The 21746-nt window shown below is 53.7% G+C and overlaps 1 protein-coding gene across 2 annotated transcripts in view; it reads right to left on the reverse strand.

Moving 5' to 3' along the window:
• The window catches only part of LOC112136604 (sodium bicarbonate cotransporter 3), a 19857-nt gene extending 1733 nt beyond the window's left edge, over window positions 1-18124 (reverse strand). The window contains exons 1-25 of one of the 2 annotated variants that reach the window (XM_024258418.2): window positions 17936-18124; window positions 12831-12912; window positions 11946-12086; window positions 11736-11874; window positions 11407-11567; window positions 10954-11142; window positions 8860-8966; window positions 7027-7074; window positions 6263-6420; window positions 6104-6191; window positions 5853-5999; window positions 5678-5781; window positions 5440-5614; window positions 5063-5196; window positions 4043-4288; window positions 3867-3972; window positions 3631-3792; window positions 3448-3561; window positions 1707-1868; window positions 1326-1577; window positions 1192-1260; window positions 954-1127; window positions 748-879; window positions 545-624; window positions 363-470 (exon numbers count right to left, since the gene is read on the reverse strand). In XM_024258418.2, coding sequence (XP_024114186.1) covers window positions 363-470; window positions 545-624; window positions 748-879; window positions 954-1127; window positions 1192-1260; window positions 1326-1577; window positions 1707-1868; window positions 3448-3561; window positions 3631-3792; window positions 3867-3972; window positions 4043-4288; window positions 5063-5196; window positions 5440-5614; window positions 5678-5781; window positions 5853-5999; window positions 6104-6191; window positions 6263-6420; window positions 7027-7074; window positions 8860-8966; window positions 10954-11142; window positions 11407-11567; window positions 11736-11874; window positions 11946-12086; window positions 12831-12912; window positions 17936-17977 — 3320 coding nt within the window. In that variant the 5' untranslated portion in view covers window positions 17978-18124. The remainder of the gene's footprint in view (window positions 1-362; window positions 471-544; window positions 625-747; window positions 880-953; window positions 1128-1191; window positions 1261-1325; window positions 1578-1706; window positions 1869-3447; window positions 3562-3630; window positions 3793-3866; window positions 3973-4042; window positions 4289-5062; window positions 5197-5439; window positions 5615-5677; window positions 5782-5852; window positions 6000-6103; window positions 6192-6262; window positions 6421-7026; window positions 7075-8859; window positions 8967-10953; window positions 11143-11406; window positions 11568-11735; window positions 11875-11945; window positions 12087-12830; window positions 12913-17935) is intronic. The other variant, XM_024258419.2, reaches the window with a different exon arrangement.
• Window positions 18125-21746: the final 3622 nt, after the last annotated feature.

Genomic DNA, 21746 nt, shown 5'->3' on the forward strand with positions numbered 1-21746 from the left:
AGGTCATTTTTCATTTCAATCTCTGGAACATTTCTCAGAGTAAAAGTCTGTCAGCTGAAGTCCTTTCAGATGTTCGAGTATTTCATATGGTTAGGGAGTAAAAACATTTAAATCCATCCTGTCGAGTTTCCTTCAGCAGATGAAGCAGAACTTCATCGTGTTTCTTTGGACTTTTCTTCACAATATAAATATTTGTCTGATCTGAACCTGATCCTCCATCAGTGATTGGAGAGGAAAACTTTCCTGGACTGGATTCAGGAATCCATCGACCCCCTCCTCCCCTCCTGGTCTCCTCCCTCCGGTGGGGGCGGATCCACAGCCGTCCTGAGGAACCAATCACAGTGAAGTGATGTCACAGTTACCTGCTGCAGCGCTTCAGAGCTTTGCTGCCTTCAGAGTTCTTGAAGACGGATTTCCAAATCCCACTTTTAGCCATTTCATCGGAGATGTTCACCACGGACGGATCCGACCTGCAGACGGAACACGACACCGTCACTCCGGACCGCCGACCCGGCTCACCTGCTGGGAGGGACCGCCCACTCACTTTCCTTTGGGGAACTTGAGGGCGTTCTCCTGGTCGTCCGGCGGCTCCTCATCCGCCTCCTCGAACATTTGCTCCGCCTCCTGGAAGACAGCGAAGCTGCTGATTGGCTCACATGGTTTGCAGACAGTCTGGTTCTGAAAGCGTCTTCGTCCTTCAGACACTCAAACACCAGCATCAGTCACAGCGATAAGCCCCGCCCCCACCTGCTTCTCCTTCTTCTTCTTGTCGTCGTCCTTCTTCTTCTTGCTCTCCGGGATCAGGTCGTCCAGCCAGCTCAGCTCTCTCTTGGTGAAGCAGAAGTCCAGAAGCTTCCGGATGAAGACCAGAGCCAGAACCTGTGGCGGGTCGGAGCGCAGACGCCGTCAGAACCGCTCAGAACTCTGGGTTTTCCCACAGACGGGCGGCTCACCATCATGGGGAAGATGACGGCGGCGGCCGAGGCCTTGATGACCCACAGCAGGATGAGGCAGGTGAGCTGCACGGCGGTGAACACGTGCACCTTCCACAGCGGGACGTAGCGCAGGTAGATCAGGTCCGGCTGGTGTTTGGGCGGCATGCTGAACAGCTTGATCCGGTCGAACAGCTGGAGGACGGAAGGCTGTGAGGTGGAGCGGCAAGATGAAGGCGGGGGGCGGAGCTTAACCCACCTGGATGCCTTTGAGCGAGGACACGCCCATGTAGAGGAAGACGCCGTACAGGACGGGCATGGGGATGAACTGCAGGAGGAGAGGGACACGTCAGCGGGTCACCTGCAGGTCAGACCTGGAGCGGCGAGCGTCACCTTCAGCGCCGACGTCATGAAGACGGAGCAGCCCATCAGGAAGAAGATCATGAAGCCCGTCACGCGCTGCTCCTTGATGCCCAGGAACTTGGGCTGCTCGCCGGGCGCCGCACACTCCGACTCCACCTTCAGGCTGTTGACGTGGGACATGGAGAGCACGGTCGCCGCCACGAACCACGGCAGCCCCATGACGGAGCACACGCCCAGCATGAGCGCCACCACCAGCAGGTCCAGGTGATAGCCGCATCCCTTCTGCAGACAGCGGAGCAGCCGGGTCACGGCGGCGCGTCAGAGCGAACGCCAGCGACCCGGCCACAGCCCAGTGGGCCACGCCCACCAAACCCCGCCGGTGACAGGTTGCGCCCACCAAGCCACGCCCACCTTCAGCTTGTTCTCCTTCCGGTTGACGATGACGGCGGTGATCTGCTGGTCCATGAAGACCAGGATGGTGCAGAGCAGAGCGGGCAGCGCCGCCACCAGCAGCGTCCACCACGGGTTGGGTCCCAGCGGCGAGATGAACCATCCCCGAGAGCTGGAGGTGGGCTGAGCAGACGAGGTCGCGTTAGTCTCTGAGGAGCGGCGAGAACGCTCCGACACTTCAACCACAGACATCAGAACCCCGATGTGGTTTTAGAACAGGAACCAGAACTTCCTGGACGGTCTGGAGGTCCTCCAGCGTCTCTACCTCCTCAGGTCTGAGACTGGAGCTAAGGAGGGTCTGTGGGCGGGGCCAACATCACAGGCTCCTCCCTCAGACAGGAGGTGGACGCTCCTCTAATGTTCTCCCTCATTTATGGGCTGCACCGGCTGTAGAGCGGAGCTCGTCTCCTTCTGTCCGATTTGATTCAGATTTAAAAGGTTTTATTCCATAAATGTTTATCCTGTTCCACCAACGGTGTGGTGGAGCGGACCAGCTCTGCTTTAGACGAACTCGTGTCGTCGTACGTCCTCCTGACAGGCTTCATGGGACGGTCCGAACAGGAAACGCTTTTATTAACCCTTCATCCTATGACCCGAGTGAACACTCGATTCTGATTGGCTGCTGGCTGTGGAAGTGATGAAGCACACCTAAAACAGAAGTTCTGGTCACACAGCCCAAACGTTCTGTATCAGCACAGCTTTCTTTAAACAAACAAAAACAAGCGGTGAGGGACGAACTTTCTCTCTGAAACGATTTATTTCACCGTTCCTGACGATCAGCATTTATTACTTTCCTTTTGTAAGGAAGTTCATATTGACGAATTATTCAACCCCCGCCCCATGTTAGGTTTATTTGAGTTTTTTTAAGAGTCATTCTCCCACTCATCAGTCAGCGTACTGACGGTGTATTCTTCTGTCTCACCACAAGGGGGAGCTTCTGTTATTTAACAGGTCAGAGGAGCAGAGTCGATGTGAACCTGCTGGGAGATGAAACACCAAGACGGAAACTGATTACTTATCATCTGCTAACTAAAGGCTTAACTTCAGAAACAAGAAATCCTCATTTGTCTGGATCTGCTCCAGCTGAGGTCTGTGTTGGTTTCTGGATCTGTGTCGGGTTGCAGTGTTACCGTGACAACAAGCTGCATCACCTATCACATAGTATCTGAAAAAGTGATCTAAACTGAAGAATAAAGTTCTAAATATTGATGGAATATTCATTTCTTTTGTAAATGACCAAAGTATAAGCGGGTGACACCTGATGGAGAGTACATCATGAGAAATAAATGCTGGAATCACATTAAAAGCTTCAGGTGATGAGGGGTTAAACATTTCCAGCCGTGACTCAGGCAGGTTCCCCACAGCATCTCCTCCATCACTGACCTCCACAGCTGAAGTTTGATTGTAGTTTTGTTCTGCTGGTTCAAGGAAACGTCTGGAGACCATGAAAGCTGCAGAACTGTAAAAGGTTCCTGAACCTCCAGCGTCTCCTGGAGGTCGGATCCAGGACTTCCTCAGATATTTGGGTTTTATTCTTGAACACCACTTTCCAAAGCAAACTCCGACTTCAGTCGCTCTCAGCTTCCACCGTTCCAGAGGAAACCGCCACTCCTCCTCCAGACGGCTTTTCTCTCTCTTTTCTAAAAAGGCGGAGCTTAAACCCTCGTCTTCTTCATGAGATGCCCCTCCCCCACACACACACCTGGAAGCGGTCAGGTACGTTGAGCTTCGGTGAAGGAACTCCCACCAGGTAGTCCACCAGCACCATGACCATGATGGTGAGGAAGACGGCGAAGTCGCTGATGGAGGATCGGACCTGCAGGAGCAGAGCGCACGTTCACCTGGTGACCCGCAGACGGACCGCCCGCTGCTGGGGGGCACCCACCTTGGTGGGGAAGTATCTCCTGGTCTTGAACTGCTTGAGGAAGGAGGACAGGAAGAAGGTGGTGAAGAAGAGGATGACGGACCAGAAGAGGACGTCGGGAACGAAGGGGCGGTCCAGGCCGCAGGCGGAGCCTACGAACACGCCCCCGAGGCCCTGACAGTCCTGCACAGAGAGAGGGGGAGGGGTGAGCGGGTGCAGTACCGCCCGCCACCAGCAGAGGTCACAAATGGACAGACCGCCACGCTCAGCTGATCCCACAGGACGCCGTCCGCCGTCAGGTTCCTGCTTCTCCACACCTGCTGGACTTCATCCGAGGCGTTGGGCGGGGCGGAGCACTGACACCTGCGGGGAGGCGGGGCGTTGAGTCCAAACGTCAGAACCCGACCGTCTGTTCCGCCCACACGGCGCTCACCTGTAGAAGGTCAGGTTGTCCAGGTGGTTGTCCATGTTGATGGGGTAGACGCTGCTCAGGTGCAGCAGCTTCTCCAGAGCCTCGTAGATGAAGATGATGCAGATGAGCGCGGCGAAGGCCTCCTCAGTGAAGCGCGTGATGTAGCAGACCAGCGAGCTGGCGTCCGTGGCGACCAGCACCACGCAGAAGAAGGCGGTCCACAGCCCGATGCCGGTCCTCATGGACAGGTAGGACAGGTGGTAGTCGCTGAGGAGACACGACAGTCAGCTGATGGGGGAGGAGCCGAGGCTCTATTCTCTGAGCCGGACTCGAACGCAACACGGATCAGAAAATCAGCAGACGGAGGGCGGGGGGGCTCAACCATGTTGGATCTGAGAGTTCTGATGATTCTTCACTGTGGAGCTCATGCCGAGTTTGGTTTGCAGAGATCTGATTGGTAGATTATCAGGCTCCGCCTCCTGTTCTTAGAAATGATAATCGGTAATCCCTGAAAACATTGACATTATTTAAGGTTTCAGAGTTTGAGGTTAACGTCAAATGAAACGTCAGGACGAGCGGTCCGAACAGAACCACCTTCCAGAACCCGCCTGAGAGGCCCGACGGACTCTAATCCTCAAACAGGAACATGATCAAACCTCTCAGAGCACAAAGGAAACCAGCACGGAGCTAATCCCCCAGCACATAATCTGACGGAGCTCTTACGTCTCCACAGTTATGAGAACGGGCCGGGTCACAGCCGGGTCAGGCTGATGCCTTCAGCCACCCCATGAAGACCGCTGGTTCTGTTCTGGAACGGCTTGTTCAAAGAAAACCTTCGTCCTCCTCTTCATCACAGAAAACCTTCCTCATCCTCATCCCAAAGGCTCATCAGAAGCTTCTGCAGATCTGCTAAGGTTCTGTAGAAGTTCTGAGTGGAACCAGAACCAGTTCATGTTTTTGTGGGAGATCCTGTAATTACACACGATGGCCACAGAGGGCGCTGTTGGTTTTGCTCTGTGTGTGTTGGGGGGGCGCACTCACTTGCAGATTTTGAAGAGGATTTTCTCAAACACCAGAACCGGGCCGGTGCTGCCCAGGATGGTGAGAGGCTGACCCGCAAACATGGAGTAGGCCACGCCCGTCATGGACGCCCCGAACAGAGACTCGATGGCGCTCTGCCAGGGAGAGAGGGAGACGTGAGAGACGGGTTCCGGACCCAAACCCGGCTCAGCTCTGGTTCTGGCTGGAGCTCAGCTCCCTGCAGAGAACGTCTGGGTTCAGGAGAACCGGAGGAAATCCCAGAACCGGGTTCTGTAATCCCTCTGGATCCTGAAACGCTCCGGACCTCAGAGACGTTCCGGTCTGAAGGAGCTGAACTTCAGCAGACCCGTTTGGACCTGCGGTGCTGGAGCTCTTACGATGTTCCCTTTGGTGGCCTCCCCCAGCAGCCCCCCGAAGGTGATGACCGGCGACATGCAGGCGCAGTACAGGAAGAGGACGGACGCCAGGCACTGCAGACTCACGGCGTCTCGGACGTCGCTCCACAGGAACGGAGCTTTCCTCCGAACGTCCAGAACCAGACCGCCGAAGATCCTGCGGGAGGTTCCGTCAGCTCCGCCTTCCAACACCTTAGAGACTCACCTGAACCACGCTCACCTGCCCGTCCTCTGGAGCTCCGGCCCCGTGTGATGCTCCGCCTCCTTCACCGCCTCAGAGTTGTGGGTGGAGCCGTTGGGCAGCGCCGGGATCTTCCTCTTCTCCTGCAGAGGAGGACAGGTGTTTGTTTGCAGCACAGGAGCGCCGCGCAGGTGCAGGTGTGCCGGCGCCTCACCTGAGACGGGACGTTCTTGGGGGGCTCGATGCGGATGCTGGGGTCCCACTCCCCCGGAGGGAGCACGGTCACCTGATCCAGAAACTCGTCGATCCCGGACAGGAGGTCGTTCCGGTCTTTGGCCTTGTACGCCACGTCGTGAAAGACCTGAGGGAGCAGGGGTCAGGTGGATGGTGGGGTCAGGTGGACGGGGGCGGAGTCAGGTGGATGGGGGTGGGGTCATGTGGCAGGATCAGCCGGCTCCTCCTCACCTCGTCTGTCATCAGCGTGGCGATGGAGCGCCCGATCTCGTGGTACTGTGGACCTTTTCCGAACGGGCCAAGCAGCAGGAACAGAAACCTGGACCAGAAGGAGGCGGAGAATCAGCATGTGCTAGGAGGGCGGGGCTTAGAAGGCGAGCGCCCGCTCACCTGGTAGGCACGGGGACCTCTGTGAGGCCGGTCAGCAGCACGGCGGGGGACAGGCGGACAAAGGCGATGATGGGATGCTCCAGGAAGTCCACCTCGCCCACCAGGACGTTGGAGGCTTCAGCTCCTGGAGGAATCTTCTTCATGAAGTTCATGTCCACCTGGAGGAATCAGAACCGTCAGTTGAAGATCAGAACCGCCAGCAGAACCCAGATGGTCGGATCTGTTAGTCATCCAACAGATCCGACCTCTGAAGATCTTCACAGACTCAGCTGGTCTCAGACAAGGACATTAACACGGGACCGGAACTAGAACCAGAACCAGAACCTTTGTTCAGAGACAGAACACAAAGCAGACACAGGAAGAGACCCGGTTTGGTTTTTGGACTGAGGAACTTTTCAGTCAGCCGGATGTTGGAGGAGTTCCTTCTGGATCGGGTTCAGACGTTCTCTGGTGGATTAGAGTTTGGTTCCGCTCATGAACTGAACCCTGCAGAAGATTCTGAAGAGTCCAGACGGCTTCATTCCAACAGGAGCGCTCCGGGACTACTTTCAGCGGCGGATGAATATCATTAACAGCAGTGCTGCAGTGAACCAGATCTTTGTTCTGGTCATCTTGTCCGATTAAGAACAACAGAATCAAATCACAACATCAACAACCACGGACACATGTCAGCGAACAGCCAATCACAGCGCAGCATCACAATGGTTCACAACACAGGTCTGTCATTGGTCGAGAGCCGGCGACCTACAGGCGAGGAGACTTACTGTGAGCTTCCCGCCAGCCGCCGATAAACACACACAGCAGCCGTCCTGCTGAGAGACACACGGAGCGTGACTCCTCCCACCTACACGGAGCGTGACTCCTCCCACCTACACGTAGCGTGAGTCCTCCCACAGAACGAGAAGCGCGACTCTTCCCACCTACACGGAGCGTGACTCCTCCCACAGAACGAGAAGCGCGACTCCTCCCACCTACACGGAGCGTGACTCCTCCCACAGAACGAAAAAGCGTGACTCCTCCCACCTACACGGAGCGTGACTCCTCCCGCAGAACGAGAAGCGCGACTCTTCCCACCTACACAGAGCGTGACTCCTCCCACAGAACGAAAAAGCGTGACTCCTCCCACCTACACAGAGCGTGACTCCTCCCACAGAACGAGAAGCGCGACTTTTCCCACCTACACGGAGTGTGACTCCTCCCACAGAACGAGAAGCGTGACTCCTCCCACCTACACAGAGCGCGACTCCTCCCACCTACACGTAGCGTGACTCCTCCCACCTACACGTAGCGTGACTCCTCCCACCTACACGGAGCGTGACTCCTCCCACCTACACGTAGCGTGAGTCCTCCCACAGAACGAGAAGCGCGACTCTTCCCACCTACACGGAGCGTGACTCCTCCCACAGAACGAGAAGCGCGACTCCTCCCACCTACACGGAGCGTGACTCCTCCCACAGAACGAAAAAGCGTGACTCCTCCCACCTACACGGAGCGTGACTCCTCCCACAGAACGAGAAGCGCGACTCTTCCCACCTACACGGAGCGTGAGTCCTCCCGCAGAACGAGAAGCGCGACTCCTCCCACCTACACGGAGCGTGACTCCTCCCACAGAACGAAAAAGCGTGACTCCTCCCACCTACACGGAGCGTGACTCCTCCCACAGAACGAGAAGCGCGACTCCTCCCACCTACACGGAGCGTGACTCCTCCCACCTACACGTAGCGCGACTCCTCCCATCTACACGGAGCGTGACTCCTCCCACCTACACGGAGCGTGACTCCTCCCACCTACACGGAGCGTGACTCCTCCCACCTACACGTAGCGCGACTCCTCCCACCTACACGTAGCGGATCGATCAGATTATTTTCAGTCCTTTCAGACGGATCACATCAGGATCAGAGAAACTGAATTTAAAAAGTTTAATGATTTACAATTCAGAGAATATTTCAATTCATTTCAGAGGGGGCGGGGCTTTGAGCCCATTGGCTACCAAGACATGATTGACACTAACAGACGGATGTTCTGGTGATGTAATTTCCTGTCTGATGACTCAGACCAATCACTCCTCTGATGTGGTGTAAACGTGACACCAGCAACGTTTGAACAGTTCAGTTTGTATTTTTATGTTTTTAGTATTTCTTCATATTTAAGCTTCAACATTTTTTTGTTCTTTATTTATGATTCAGATTCTCACATTACATATATAACAGACACAATGCTAGCGTGTTAGCATCGTAACTTATTCTCCATTTCACTTTAGCTTTATTTATGCAAATGAAAAAAATACAGCTTAGAAAAAAAAGAATTTTAGCCAAGATTGATATTTTTAGTTCATCTTTATAAAAGTAGGTTTAAAGCTAAAGTACCTACTTTAGTATTTTTAACCAACTCTTTCAAACTTTTGCCTCTCTTTGAACTTTGAGCTCTTCAACCGTCCAGATTCTGACCTGCAGTGAAATGTTTCATCAGCGTAAACCGGCTGAATTTACCTGACCACCAGTGTTCCAAACTCCCCCTTGGTTACACGTCTGACCCCCCCACTGTCCCACTGTCCCGCCTGGGGGGCGGAGCAGCTGCAGGTGCGGTCTGATCCTCACCTTGCTGAAGTCCACAGTGCTGTTCTCACAGCTGCCGCCGTTGATGCGACCCTCCCCGTGTTTGCTGTCCAGGTTTCCGGGGGCCGACTGCGGCGAGGCGAGCAGACCTGCGGGGACAGGAAGTCAGTCTGCTGCTGGCTCGGGAGGTCACGACCTCAGGAGGTCAGCCCCGCCCACAGGGTCATCTCAGCTCTTCACCTGCTTTCCTGACGTTTCCTTCACAGCCTTTAGCTTCAACAAGGACCCCCCACCCCCCAAAGAAGGCCTCGCCCCCCAGCCTGACAGACACAGCAGACGTGTTCACGCTGAAACGCTGGACGTCTGAGCGGACAGGGACGCGCTCAGAGGACGGGCAGAGCTAAACGTCTTTGGACAGCGAGAACAGCCAGGCTGGACGACCCCCTACCTCCCAATCACACCGCCACACACGCCATTATCAGGCTGGTTCTGGTTCTGATCCGAGTGAAGGTTGAGCCTCAAAAAGAACAAACTTGTGTTTAAAGGATGTTTTGTGTTGAGCTTAATGAACAATAAAGTTTTTTTTAATGGAATGAATCAATAAAAGAGAACCCCCCCCCCCCGTCTGTCCTCTATGAGGACGCCGTCATGATGTCATGCTGGCGTGAGCTGCAACTGGATTGGGTTTCTGGGTTCTACTTGAGCTCAGTGGATCACAGCCGACTCCTGATCCCAGGATCAGGTTGTGGTCGAGGGAGGAGCTTGTTAGTGCGGATGCAGAAGCCGAGGCGTGCCGGTCTTTGCCTGGGGGCTCCTCCTGGAGGTTCTCCCTCCTGAATGACTCCTCCTCCTCCTCGGGGGGGTGGACCACCACCTCAGGAATCCCCGACAGTCCCTCGGGGGCTGAACGGCGACGTGGAGCTTCGTCTGAGGAGGCGTCACTGAGAGAATCGGGGAGGGGCGGAGCCAGTGTGGAGCAGCAGGGTTCGGAGGACAGGCGCCCGCGGTTGTAGGGGGTCAGGAGGGCGGAGCCAGAGAAGGGATGACCAAAGAGGACAGAGACACGAGGAGAAGGGGGAGGAGTGGAGGAGCGCCGAAGGAGAGAAAGGCGAGAGGAGGAGAGGCTCTCTCCTGATGGAGGAAGAGGAGGAAGACAGGTAAAAATGATGAAGAGCGCCACGATGGAACACGGCAGGATTTGTTTGACAGAGCCAGAGTGATCATCTGTTCGTAGATTTCTGCTCCTATCTTTGATCATCAGAAAACATCAAGACAGTCTACAGATAAAGAGGAAACGAATGAAGGAGTGGCCATGTCAATCTGCATCCTGCCGTGCACGTCATTCCGTGCACACGAGCAGAGCAGCATTCCTCAAGCTGGAGGTTAAAACGCCGAGTCATCGCACAGCAGGAGTCACTGAGGGCGCCCTCGGATGAGGGGGAGGAGCGGCTCTGAACCGCCGTTAGAGCAAACGCAAACCGTTTCCATGCCGACAAAACCATGCAGCGGTCAGAGACCCAACGCCTCGGCACCCCGTTACCTCCACAGCCGGAAACAGACCCGGAAGAAAGGAGCGCCAGGAAAACAAACGAAACACAGGTGTCCGAGTTAGAGAAAAAGTTCAGACTGAAGAGCACCTGCCTGAAACAGGTTTGAAACTTGTCAGAAGCATCCCTGAAACATGTCTACAAAAGGTCTGAAACGGGCCAGAAACAGATCTGAAACAGGACTGAGACAAGTTTGAAACTTGTCTGAAACATTCATGAAACGCGTCTGAAAAAAGCCTGAAACTGACCTAAAATGAGTTAAAACACGTCTGAAACATGTTTGAAACTTGTCTGAAGCATCTCTAAAAAAGGTCTGAAACAGTCCAGAAACAGAACTAAAACGGGTTTGAAACTGGCCTGAAACATCCCTAAAACTGATCTGAAAAAGGTCTGAAATGGGTTCAAAACTTGTCTGAAACATTCGTGAAACGCGTCTGAAATATGCCAGAAACAGATCTGGAACAGGACTGAAACCTCTGCTCCAGCAGACCTGAGAACGGTCAGAACGCGGATCGGCTCTGAGACTGTCCTGCAGGTCGAATTGGATCAGAGGCGTTCAGAACCAGAGGGACGGGCGTTCGGGTCTCACCGTTTCGCTCCAGCAAGTGGGAGTCGGAGTGTTTCTTGCCTATGTCGGCGAAGGAGCGGACCAGAGGGATGCGGTTACTCAGCTTCTTCTCGTTCTGGTGGTGGTGGCGCCTCAGCATGGCTTCCCGCACTTTCTCTCTGACGCCCTCCTCCAGCTGCCCCGACGCCAGCATGCCGTCAATCACCATGTCTGTGGGGGGCAAGAGGACAGGATCGGGTTACGGGACAGTTCTGGATGCTGAGAGAACTCCCCAGAACCCCCCAGACACACCCCTGCTATGCACCCCCCGTCAGAGTTCTGGAGAACGGCGCCATCCCAGCGGCTATCCCACCGACTGAGGGCTGGGACCGCCCACGTGAGCGTCCTGCACGCTCCTCTGCTCTGAACTTTGAGAATCTGTTTCTCTGGAAGCGCCTCTGGGGGCGGGCCCGATGCTGTGGGGCAGCGGCTCACCTGCGATCTCTTCGATGCCGGTGGCCCGCATGTCCAGCAGCACGGTTCCGTTCAGGATGCAGGAGCGCAGCTCGAACAGGCTGTGCAGGGACAGCGTGGCCACGTACGGCTTACTCCAGCGCTCGCCGCCGTCCTCCACGTCCTCCTCGAACTTCAGCCACCTGCACGTGCACACACACCGTAAACGATGTCAGGATAATCCAGACAAACACGTTTCACTCCGGCTACAAATCCAGCACAAACAGTCTAATCCGGCCGGATTCCAGGGAAGCTGCTCAAACAGAACCGGATTCATTTCTCTAAACTCTGGAAAAGCTGGAGCGTCCTGCCTGGCCGTCTCCTTCCACTCCTGGTTGTCTCCGTCTCTGAAGGCGAGCTCGTCCAGCTCGGTGAACAGGTCGTGGGGGATGTGCTCTTCGTCGTCGTCTTCGGTCCCCAGGATGAACTGGACCCTCTGAGACGGCGTGTCTGCAGAAACACCGTCCGTCACTCAGCCGTCCCGCCGCCGCCCGCCGAGCGCCGAGCGCCGAGATACCGACCGTAAGTGGGCGACTCTCGTCCGTCGTCCCGGTCCGAGCGATCCCGCCGCTTCCGGTGATGCCGGTGCCCGCGGTGACGGTGCCGCCTGCGGCCCTGCCGGCCCAGAGGCACGTGCACGCCCACGTACACGGCCCGGTGGCCTGAGAGAAACAAACGGTCGTCAAAGTCATGTAATGGTTCAATGCGGCGCCCTCTACTGATGAGAACAGGAGAGAGCGGATCAAAAAGAGCAGCTGGAGGAGGAGTCAGGAGGAGGAGTTGGGAGGAGGAGTCAGGGGGAGGAGTAAGCTGGAGGAGGAGTCAGGAGGAGTCAGGGGGAGGACGAGGAAGGAGGAGTCAGGGGGAGGAGGAGGAAGAAGGAGTCAGGAGGAGGAGTTAGGAGGAGGAGTCAGGAGGAGGAGTTAGGAGGAGGAGTCAGGAGGAGGAGTCAGGGGGAGGACGAGGAAGGAGGAGTCAGGAGGAGGAGTTAGGAGGAGGAGTCAGGGGGAGTAGTAAGGGGGAGGAGGAGGAAGGAGGAGTAAGGGGGAGGAGGAGTCAGGGGGAGTAGTAAGGGGGAGGAGGAGGAAGAAGGAGTCAGGAGGAGGAGTCAGGAGGAGGAGTCAGGGGGAGTAGGAGGAAGGAGGAGTAAGGGGGAGGAGGAGGAAGGAGGAGTAAGGGGGAGGAGGAGTCAGGAGTATTCATTCATTTCCTGTGGATGACATCACAGCCTTGCTTTGTCCATCTCCTTATACTGTCAATGCTCTGCTCTCATCTCTGATCAAAGTCTTGGCAGGAAGTCAGTTTTGGTAAAAACCCGCTTTGACACTTTGGAAATGGACCCGTTTCGGGTCTCTGGTTCTGGACTGGAGCATGACCCCGCCTCTGCTCGTCGTGTACCCACTCACTTTCTAGCTCCTCCTTCTCAAAGTTGGTGTGGAGGGTGGAGCTGGTTTTGCCCCGGTCTACGACCGCCTCCTCCTCGTTTCCCTGAAACACAAACGCAGAAGACGGTTAAACCCGGAAGGACTTCTGCAGAACCGCGGCGTGAACATCACAGGTCCATTAGGGAGGGGCCACGCATCGATCGCAGTACCACCAGCCGATCAGAGAAAACATCAGCGATATTCTTCTGTTTTCAGATACTTTCTAAGGATTCTTGTTCCGCCGAGATCCCTGAAGTTTTGGGCCGGAATCGATTATAATGTCCAGAATTTAATCCATTCAGAATGTTTTTTGATTCTTTTGATTATTCAATTCAATTTTGAGTTTAAACATTTATACACATTTGTTCAGAAATACATCAATGATCTACAGTACTGTACGTTTTCAATATATTTATATTAATCTGATCCAGATCTCATACTGAGATTGTTGATATCATCCATGGATTCTCTAAAGGAGAAGTTCTAACTAAAATGTTCAGATCATTAACATTGGAAACATTGTTCTGCTTCTCCTGGAGGACGTTTCAGTTTGACCACTAGGTGGTGATTGCAGTATAGCTGTACACCTTATTCCAGAAGAAGAAGAAAGAATGAGGAGAAAACGATGTTTATTTTTTAAATATTTTCTTAAAAAAAGAGTTTGTAAAATTCATATAAAGATGTTCATTTAGTCAGAATGTGTTTAGGTCGACTGAGTGTTAGCATTAGCCGTCCTATGGCAAATCCCATTAAATGTTAGCATCAAGCTAGCGGACTTTAGCTTATGTACAAAATCGATTTATATTTTAATGAATTGATCATTGATCTGCTCATCTTAAATCAACTCAGACTGATTTTATTAAGCCCATCAAGTTTACAGGGATTGTTCTGACCATTTCCAGGTTCATTTCCTGATTGATACGGATCCGTGTTGTTCCTCGTAGATCCCTGAGAACCAGAGGTCTTTGTTTACAGCTCTGACGGTCAGTAGAACGTCTGAGTTTTTCAGATTTATTTCCAGAGTTTTAAAGTGATGCTTGTTCCTGGAAAGGTCGAGATCTGACGGTAAAATAAAGAAACAACAAGGAAATCTAAACGTCGTCGTCATAGAGACAGGAATATAACGGTTACAGTCGCAGAGAAATATCGGACCATCCCCACTCCAGATCCTTCAGAACCAACACTGACTGTTGGGAATTATTTGCTGACTCGGCAGGTTGTCGAGTTCCTGAACAGAGTTTTGAGATTCTGATCAAAGTCTGATGAGGTTCTGCTGAGACAGTTTCTGGTTCTGTTTTGGTTTGATCTAGAAGAAAGCCCAACGACCAGAACTTTTGCTTCTTTTGGACCCGCGTTCATCACAAACATCAGAGAAGTTTGCTGAGAATCCTTTCTGAGACAGGAAACGGACGTCAGAAGGCTGGACGCTCCAGCTCTGAAACCCGAACTGACCGTGACTCAGCAGCGAGGCGTTCGTGCGTCACGCCTCTGTGGGAAACGGCAGCTCTGTGAAGCCTGCAGCGTTTGTTCAGAGCGCGACTCAGACGTCTGAGGAGAAGAACCGGAACCGAAAGCTCCAACAGACGAGTTCCAACCTGCAGGCGGGCGAGGAACGCCGAGAACGGCGGCCTAAAGCTGGAGGTTTGACTTCTCAGCAGAGGGGGGGTGGGGGTGGGCAGGTCTGATTATTCTGCATTTCCACCTGGGGGGAATCCCCCCCCCCCCCAGCTTTAAAATGTGATGAAGACGAGGAAGAGGAGGCCGGCTCCAGTCCTCTTCATCATCACAGGAACATGAGGGGCGTGGGGGGGTCTGACCTCCACCCTGACAGGAAGCTGTGGGCGGGGCTTCCTGAAGCCAAAAGGCTGATCTCACGCCCAGCTGGACGCGACCCCCCTTCCTGTTATCACAGGGCGTGAGCGCGGCGGCGGCGAGGCTTCTGCTGCTTCAGCCGCTCCGCTGCTAAAGGTCAAACGGCAGTTAGTCGTCTGGCTGCGTCCGAGCGCCGCGTGTGATGACTCCACGGTTCTGAGTCACGCTCCACGGCGCCCCAGGATCAACGGACCGGAGAAATCAACCAGTCGACACATTTCCAGAGCGAGAGAGGGACGACCCCCCAATGAAGGACCTGGAGGAGCAGATCTACAAACATCAACGTCTTCATGTCTGAGCAGCAGGAAAACCTGAAGGTTCTGAAGGTTCTGAACGGTTTCAGCACTGAGTGGCTGGAAACAGAAATTACGAGTTTGTCTGACAGAAAAACATCTTCTAGATTCTAGAATGTCCTCCAGTGGAGGTCCACAGTGATGTAGAGAAATCAGAACCGAGAGAAGAACCGGTGCTGCTTCAGCCGGCGGACGGTGCCAGAAACGTCCAGAACCTTCAGGGAAGTTGCGGTGCGGGTCTCTGTGGTCTTCATGCAGAGACCTGCAGAACTTCTCATGTGTTCTCAGATCCAGCAGCACCATGGACCCGGGGAGGAGCAGAACCAGGTCCTTCCTGGTTCTGGAGAACTGAACCTGACAGACAAACTTGATCCAGAAGTCACACTGATGGAAAGATGTGAACAGGACCAGAGCCGGTTCTGGACCAGTTAACTCCAAACCCAGAAACACATTCAAACTCCAGAACCAGAGAACCCAGGAGAGACCCGCCCACCAGAACACACCAGAACACACCAGAACACACCAGAACACACCAGAACACAGAGACCTACCACAGACCCGGATCTGGCCCCCCTCTGGCTGATGATGCCCCCCCAGAAGTCTGCCATGACTGCAGACGCAGGCAGAGCAGACGGCTGCTCCACTGCCGCTCCGGCTGGGGGAGGGGGATGGGGGCGGAGCAAGTCTCGGAGCCCTGCCCCCTACTCCCTCCCACAAACATCCGAGTCAGCAGCACGAGTCCCAGAGTCCCCCCCGACATCATCGAGTCAAACCGACAGGTCAAAGGTCAGAGCAAACTCCAGACTGTGGGGGGGGGGTTACTGCAGTGGGCGGGTCCAGTTACATCAGAACACAGCCTAAAAATACACCAGCACGTGGGGGGGGCACATGCGGCTGCAGCCAGAGCGCCCCCTGAATCTGCACTTAGGACGCTGTCGCACAGCCGTGTTCGATCCCCACCAGAGATGAGGTTCTGCTCCGCTCCGACACTCGGGTTCTGCTGCCGAACCGACAACCGTCTCTGATCCGTTCAGTGTTTGATTCCAAACCAACGCCCCCCCCCGGTCCGATGTGAGGCCCGCTTCAGATGTTCTGAGCAGGAACCCGCTCCAGCAGCAGGTCCATAAACCAGAAACCCAGTCAGACTGCAGACCGAGTCCAACTTCAGGATCCCAGCAGGTCCAATACAGGAGGAGTCCTGGTTCTGGTTCTCCATCAGGAGTCCCTAACCTGAGGTCACAGGTCAGACCAACTCTCCCAATAAAGTTCTCTCAGGGTGGCGCCGGCGGCCTGACGGAACCCCGCCCCTTTAATCTGACTGATGGACGGCGGATTATCCCGACTGTGGGAGAACCGGCCGCTACAACCTGATTATCTGCTGGAGAGCAGAGAGTCCGAGTCCGATCGGGTTTCTGCGTCTGCAAACAATGAGCTTCCATTTAACAAGCTCCGCCTGGTTCTGGCTCTGATCCAGTCGGGAGTCCAGATGAACCGAGCAGGACCTTCAGGAACGAGGTTTACCCTCCAGAACCGCATGATGTCGTTGAGTGCAGCAATCAGCTGTTCAGTGGAGCAGAACCCCCAGAACCCTCCAGACTTCCCATCAGCCCCTGCACCTCGCTCTCCAACCAGGACGAAGGAACGGCTGAGGTTCGATTCCCGGTCTGTTCCTGCAGCTGAGCAGACGCTGCACAGAGGACACACGACCATCTATAGGCATCACAGGAACGGGCCGGAACAATGCCCGGTTCTGACCTCCTGCTGCTCCGGATCAGAACCGCTGAACTTCAGAACTTCCTCCTCTGTCTGCAGGAATGAGGCGCCGCTCTGACCCAAACTCCGCCTCCCTCGTTTACAGAGGAGAGGGAGCGTTTCCATGGAAGCAAACAGGAAGTGAGCGACCTGCTGAACACGGCGCTCAGCTGATGATCCAAACTCTGAACCGGTCGGGAAGCCTGATGGATCTGAAGGCTTCAACATCAGAACCAGGATCTCCTCCTCTGATCCTCCTCTGATCCTCCCCTGATCCTCCCCTGATCCTCCCCTGATCCTCCGTCTCTGACCTCCTTCTGAGTCACGACGACCTTCGTCTTCATCTCCTCGGATCTGAAGCATCTTCTGACAGAACTAGATGAGTTAAGATCTTTCAATCCTTCCATCAGCTGATCCTTCCTGTGCTTCTGCAGCCTCTCAGATCCCAGTCAGGGGTTCTGGTTCTGGTTCTGATGGGCTTTCTTTAAATCAGATTTCTCAGGGATTTGAAAGAAAAACTGAAACTTTTCTAGGAATCATTTGGACTCATCTGCTGCTCGTTTGGACTTTCAGCTGGACCGGATCTCTGCTGGGTCACCATGGAGGACCAGAAGGGTTCTGATTGGGCCTGGGCAGGACTCGGTCCAGGATGGCGTCACCATGACAACCATGAATTCACAAAGCACGCGCGCCACAGTCCAGACAGACTGGTGCCGTCTCCATGGTTACCGGGCAGCATCCCAGCGCTGCCCTGACCGGAAGTACCCCAGACGCACGTGAACCCCACGTGCTCCCCGAGTCCCCCTAAAGCCAGAAGCGCCGGTGACGTCACAGTTCCCGTCAGTTCAGCCGGTCACGCGGTTCTGTTCGCTCAGCTGAAGTTCGAACCTGACTCTGCCCGGCGCGGGAAGCTGGTCCGCAGCGGAACCGCGTCCACGCCGAAGCCGCTCACGGCTCCCGAACCGCAGCAGCGCCGTCTGTGGACCGGAACCCGCTGCGAGACCAGAACTCCGCGCGGCTCCATCACTTCCTGCATCCGGGCTCTCCGCGCACTTTCATCCGCCTCGGAGAACTGTCTCCACTCCCGGACCCGGAACCACGCCGGTTCCCCACACGGTTCCGGGTCCGAACCGCCTTCTAGCCGCGGCTACCACGCAGGCGCAGACTTACAGCTGTGAGGAGCGGTCTCATCTGCTCGCTGTGGTCCTCCATCCTCACGAGGCGCGCGGGAACTCCCCTCCCCACGCAGGTGCGCTGACCGCCCGACAGAACACACCTGGACGCCGCGTGCCGCCTTCCTGGTTCTGGACCTCTCCACTAATTTCCTCCAGAGCCGCTTTTATCAATTCTGGCTCAGGCTCCGCCTCTTTTTGATTGGCAGCTTGGTTCTTTGTTGACGTGTCTCAGCTCCGCCAATAAAATGACGGAACCGCTGAGTGGGCGGAGTCAGTGTAACAACAAAGCGTGGGAATACTTGACATACTTCAGTTATGTCTGTGAAGTGAATCCTCGTGGCTTTAAGGAACATCATTATTGGTTTGATTAAAGACTAAAACACGTTTAATGACATTTTTTTTTCTGACCAAATTATGTCAAAACTTTTTACAAACAAACAAGAAAGAAACTTTCTTTATTCCTCGATTTCCATTTCCCGTTCTTGTCTTTTCCCGCTCATATAAACCTTCACAGACACCTGAACCGGTTCTGACCCATAAAGGAGGAGGAGCGGTCCTCACAGAACCGGATCCTCCCAGGTCCAGACCTGAGGTCCAGCTGGACTCTCTGGAGCACAGGAGCTGAAGCCCACACCAGCAGCCTCCCCCCTCCGTGCTGGGTTTGTGTTGTCCTTCCAGAGGTTTGCTGCTTTCTGCTTCCAGGTCAGAATCTGAGGTGGTCGAACGACGGCCCGGGGGCCACATACCTGCCCGGGGGCCACATGCCGGCCCGGGGGCCACATGCCGGCCCGCCTCACTAGAACAAGTTCTGTTGATAATCCTAATTATTGTCTTAGAGACATTGACAGGAAGTTATTCTGCATTCATGCGTCGTTTTTTAAGATGTTTTCCTGAAACTTCTGAGTCAGTCATTTTCAGATCGTTGAACTGTTTCTCTCTGAGGGACATCGTCTCGTCAGCCTGATTTGTACGAAAATGAGAAAAAAAGCCTCGATGTCAGTTTTGAAATGAGAATGCCGAAATATTCTGCTTTAAAATATCCATCCATCTTCTTAACCGCTTCTTCCCTTTCAGGGTCGCGGGGGTGCCGGAGCCTATCCCGGCTACTGATGGGCGAAGGCGGGGTACACCCTGGACAGGTCTCCAGTCTGTCGCAGGGCCTCAATCACACACATCCACTCTCACATTCACACCTAGGGACAATTTAGAGTCACCAATGAACCTATGAAGCATGTTTTTGGACGGTGGGAGGAAGCCGGAGTCCCCGGTGAAAACCCACGCATGCACGGGGAGAACATGCAAACTCCACACAGAAAGGTCCCAGCCGGGAGTCGAACCGGGGCCTTCTCGCTGTGAGGCAAGAGCGCTAACCACTGCGCCACCGTGCAGCCCATGCTTTAAAACATATTCATTTTAGATCAAAATTAGCACGTCTTTGTCCAGATTCCCTGTCCTCTCGGTCTCCTTTGAGGTGGGTTACCAAAACACGCCACACTGGTTCTGGTCCGGCCTTTCTGTCCAATTTTAGAACCTTTTTTGGCCCAAAGTCACAAAGTTTGCTCACCAAAGCAGGGACAGTGGGAGACGAAGCTCCGCCCACTGCTAGCCTTCAACTGGCACAGCGAGCGTGCTCCCTTAGCAGAAAAGCGAAAGACGGGTTTGAGTTTTAAAATATAATTCTTCCTCTTCGACAGCCGAGATGTTTACGTTCTTTGAACCGCCGGAACTCTTTGAGTCTTTACGACATCAACGTGATTCCAGCCGATCCCAAAGCAGGAGAAGCAGATTTAGGCCGACATGCAACACTTACTGTAGAGACATTTTTACACAATCAGTGTAGATCAGCTGATCCTGATGCAGGATCAGCTGATCTACACTGATTAGTCAGAGTGTCGCTCCAGGTGTGAAAGGGTTAATCTTTAGTTCTGTGTTTGGAGTAAAACCTTCATCTATCTGGTGTTTGGAGCTCTATCCCTGAAAATCAGGCAGCAAATTATGAAAGATTTACTGACAAAATGCAACAAATGAAAACAAATAATCCTTTAAACGAGTCTTAAAGTTTCATACATTTATTTAACGACAGCAGAACTCCCAGTTTTCTGTACATATAATTGTAAATGACTGAGTTTGTTATTTCATTTCTTGAACTTTGTTCTCAGCAGCAGTAATCAGGATCAGGAACATTTCACAGCTTTAATCTCTTAAGACTCTGTTCTAGTTCTTGTTGTTCTGCTGCAGGTTGCTTCATGAAAACCTGCAGAAACAAATTTTCAGCAAAAAGCCTGAAAATCATAATTCTTCACTGTGTGGAAAAACGCTGAAATGTTCAGAAGCATTAAAACTACAGTTCCCACAATGCAGTGCAGCTCAGTTCAACATGGTTGTTCTTTTATTGCAGATAATAAATTATTCTCAGAAACAGCAGAAATGGATGTTTTATTTGCATGTTTTCTTACTGAAGCTCAGAAATTTAAACTGGTGAAATCCCAGAACAGAATCTTCCAAACAGCAGAACCAGAGTCCAGATGGAACGAAAACTTCCTCTGAAAACATCAGACTTCTTCACACGTTCTCATTTCTACTGGAAGATGAAGACGTCTGAACTCCAGCTCGGTGAGGTCCACTTCTGGAGTGGGTCAGAACGGGTCAGAACGTACCACTCCAGGTCACACAGGACGTCCTCATCTGTCCGCCTGCAGCGCCCCCTGCTGTGGGATCAGCCTGCTAGCTGGGGGGCGGGGCTGAGGGTCAGTAGCCTCCTTAAGTGGGTCAGAACCAGCTGCTTCACACCGCCGGCCCGCTTTGGGTGAGACGGAGCCGAGGATTGTGGGAGTCTGGCTCTGTGACCACAGAAGAGAGGAGGCAGAGGTCAGAGGTCAGAGGGGGGGAGGGGTCGGTCAGACTTGAGGAGAGAGAGTCACCGAGTGGGTCTGTGGGGGGGTCTGCTGGGGAGGAGCCACACGGCCGGGCGGTTCTGGGTCCAGGAAGACGTTCTCAGGTTCCTGCAGAGACCCGACAGAGAGTCTCTGTAGACGAGGCCGCGGCGGGACGGCGTGATGGGACAGTGGTGACACGTGGCGAGCTGAAACACACCAGAACACGGAGAACGGCGGCAGAACGTCAGAGGAGACCACTGAGGAACGAGCGGCGCTCCGGAGAAACTCCACCACGGAAAAGAGAAATGACAACTGAGGGAGAAGACCCACAACATCACAAAATCACAACACAAAATCACAACACAAAATCACAACATCACATCACAACATCACAACACAACATCACAACACAAAATCACAACAACACAACATCACAACATCACATCACAACATCACAACAACACAACATCACAACATCACAGCATCACAACACAACATCACAACACAACATCACAACACAACATCACATCACAACATCACATCACAACATCACATCACAACATCACATCACAACACAACATCACAACACAAAATCACAACATCACATCACAACATCACATCACAGCATCACAACATCACAGCATCACATCACAACACAACACAAAATCCCAACACAACATCACATCACAACATCACAACACAAAATCCCAACACAACATCACAACATCACAAGCCTCAGGCAGCAGATTACCCACTTCAGTCATTAATTCACACACACGCAGCTCCCCCCCCAACACACACACCCTGAATCTCATCATTCAGACAGAAGAAGACCCAGTATCAGTGTAAAGCATGGTGGTGGAGGGTGTATGATGTGGGGTTGTGTTCCAGACAGAATCTTTTAGCTAAACTTAAACCCCACAAGCACGG

The sequence above is a fragment of the Oryzias melastigma genome, linkage group LG16 (genome assembly GCF_002922805.2).
Source record: "Oryzias melastigma strain HK-1 linkage group LG16, ASM292280v2, whole genome shotgun sequence".
Taxonomy (NCBI): Eukaryota; Metazoa; Chordata; class Actinopteri; order Beloniformes; family Adrianichthyidae; genus Oryzias; species Oryzias melastigma.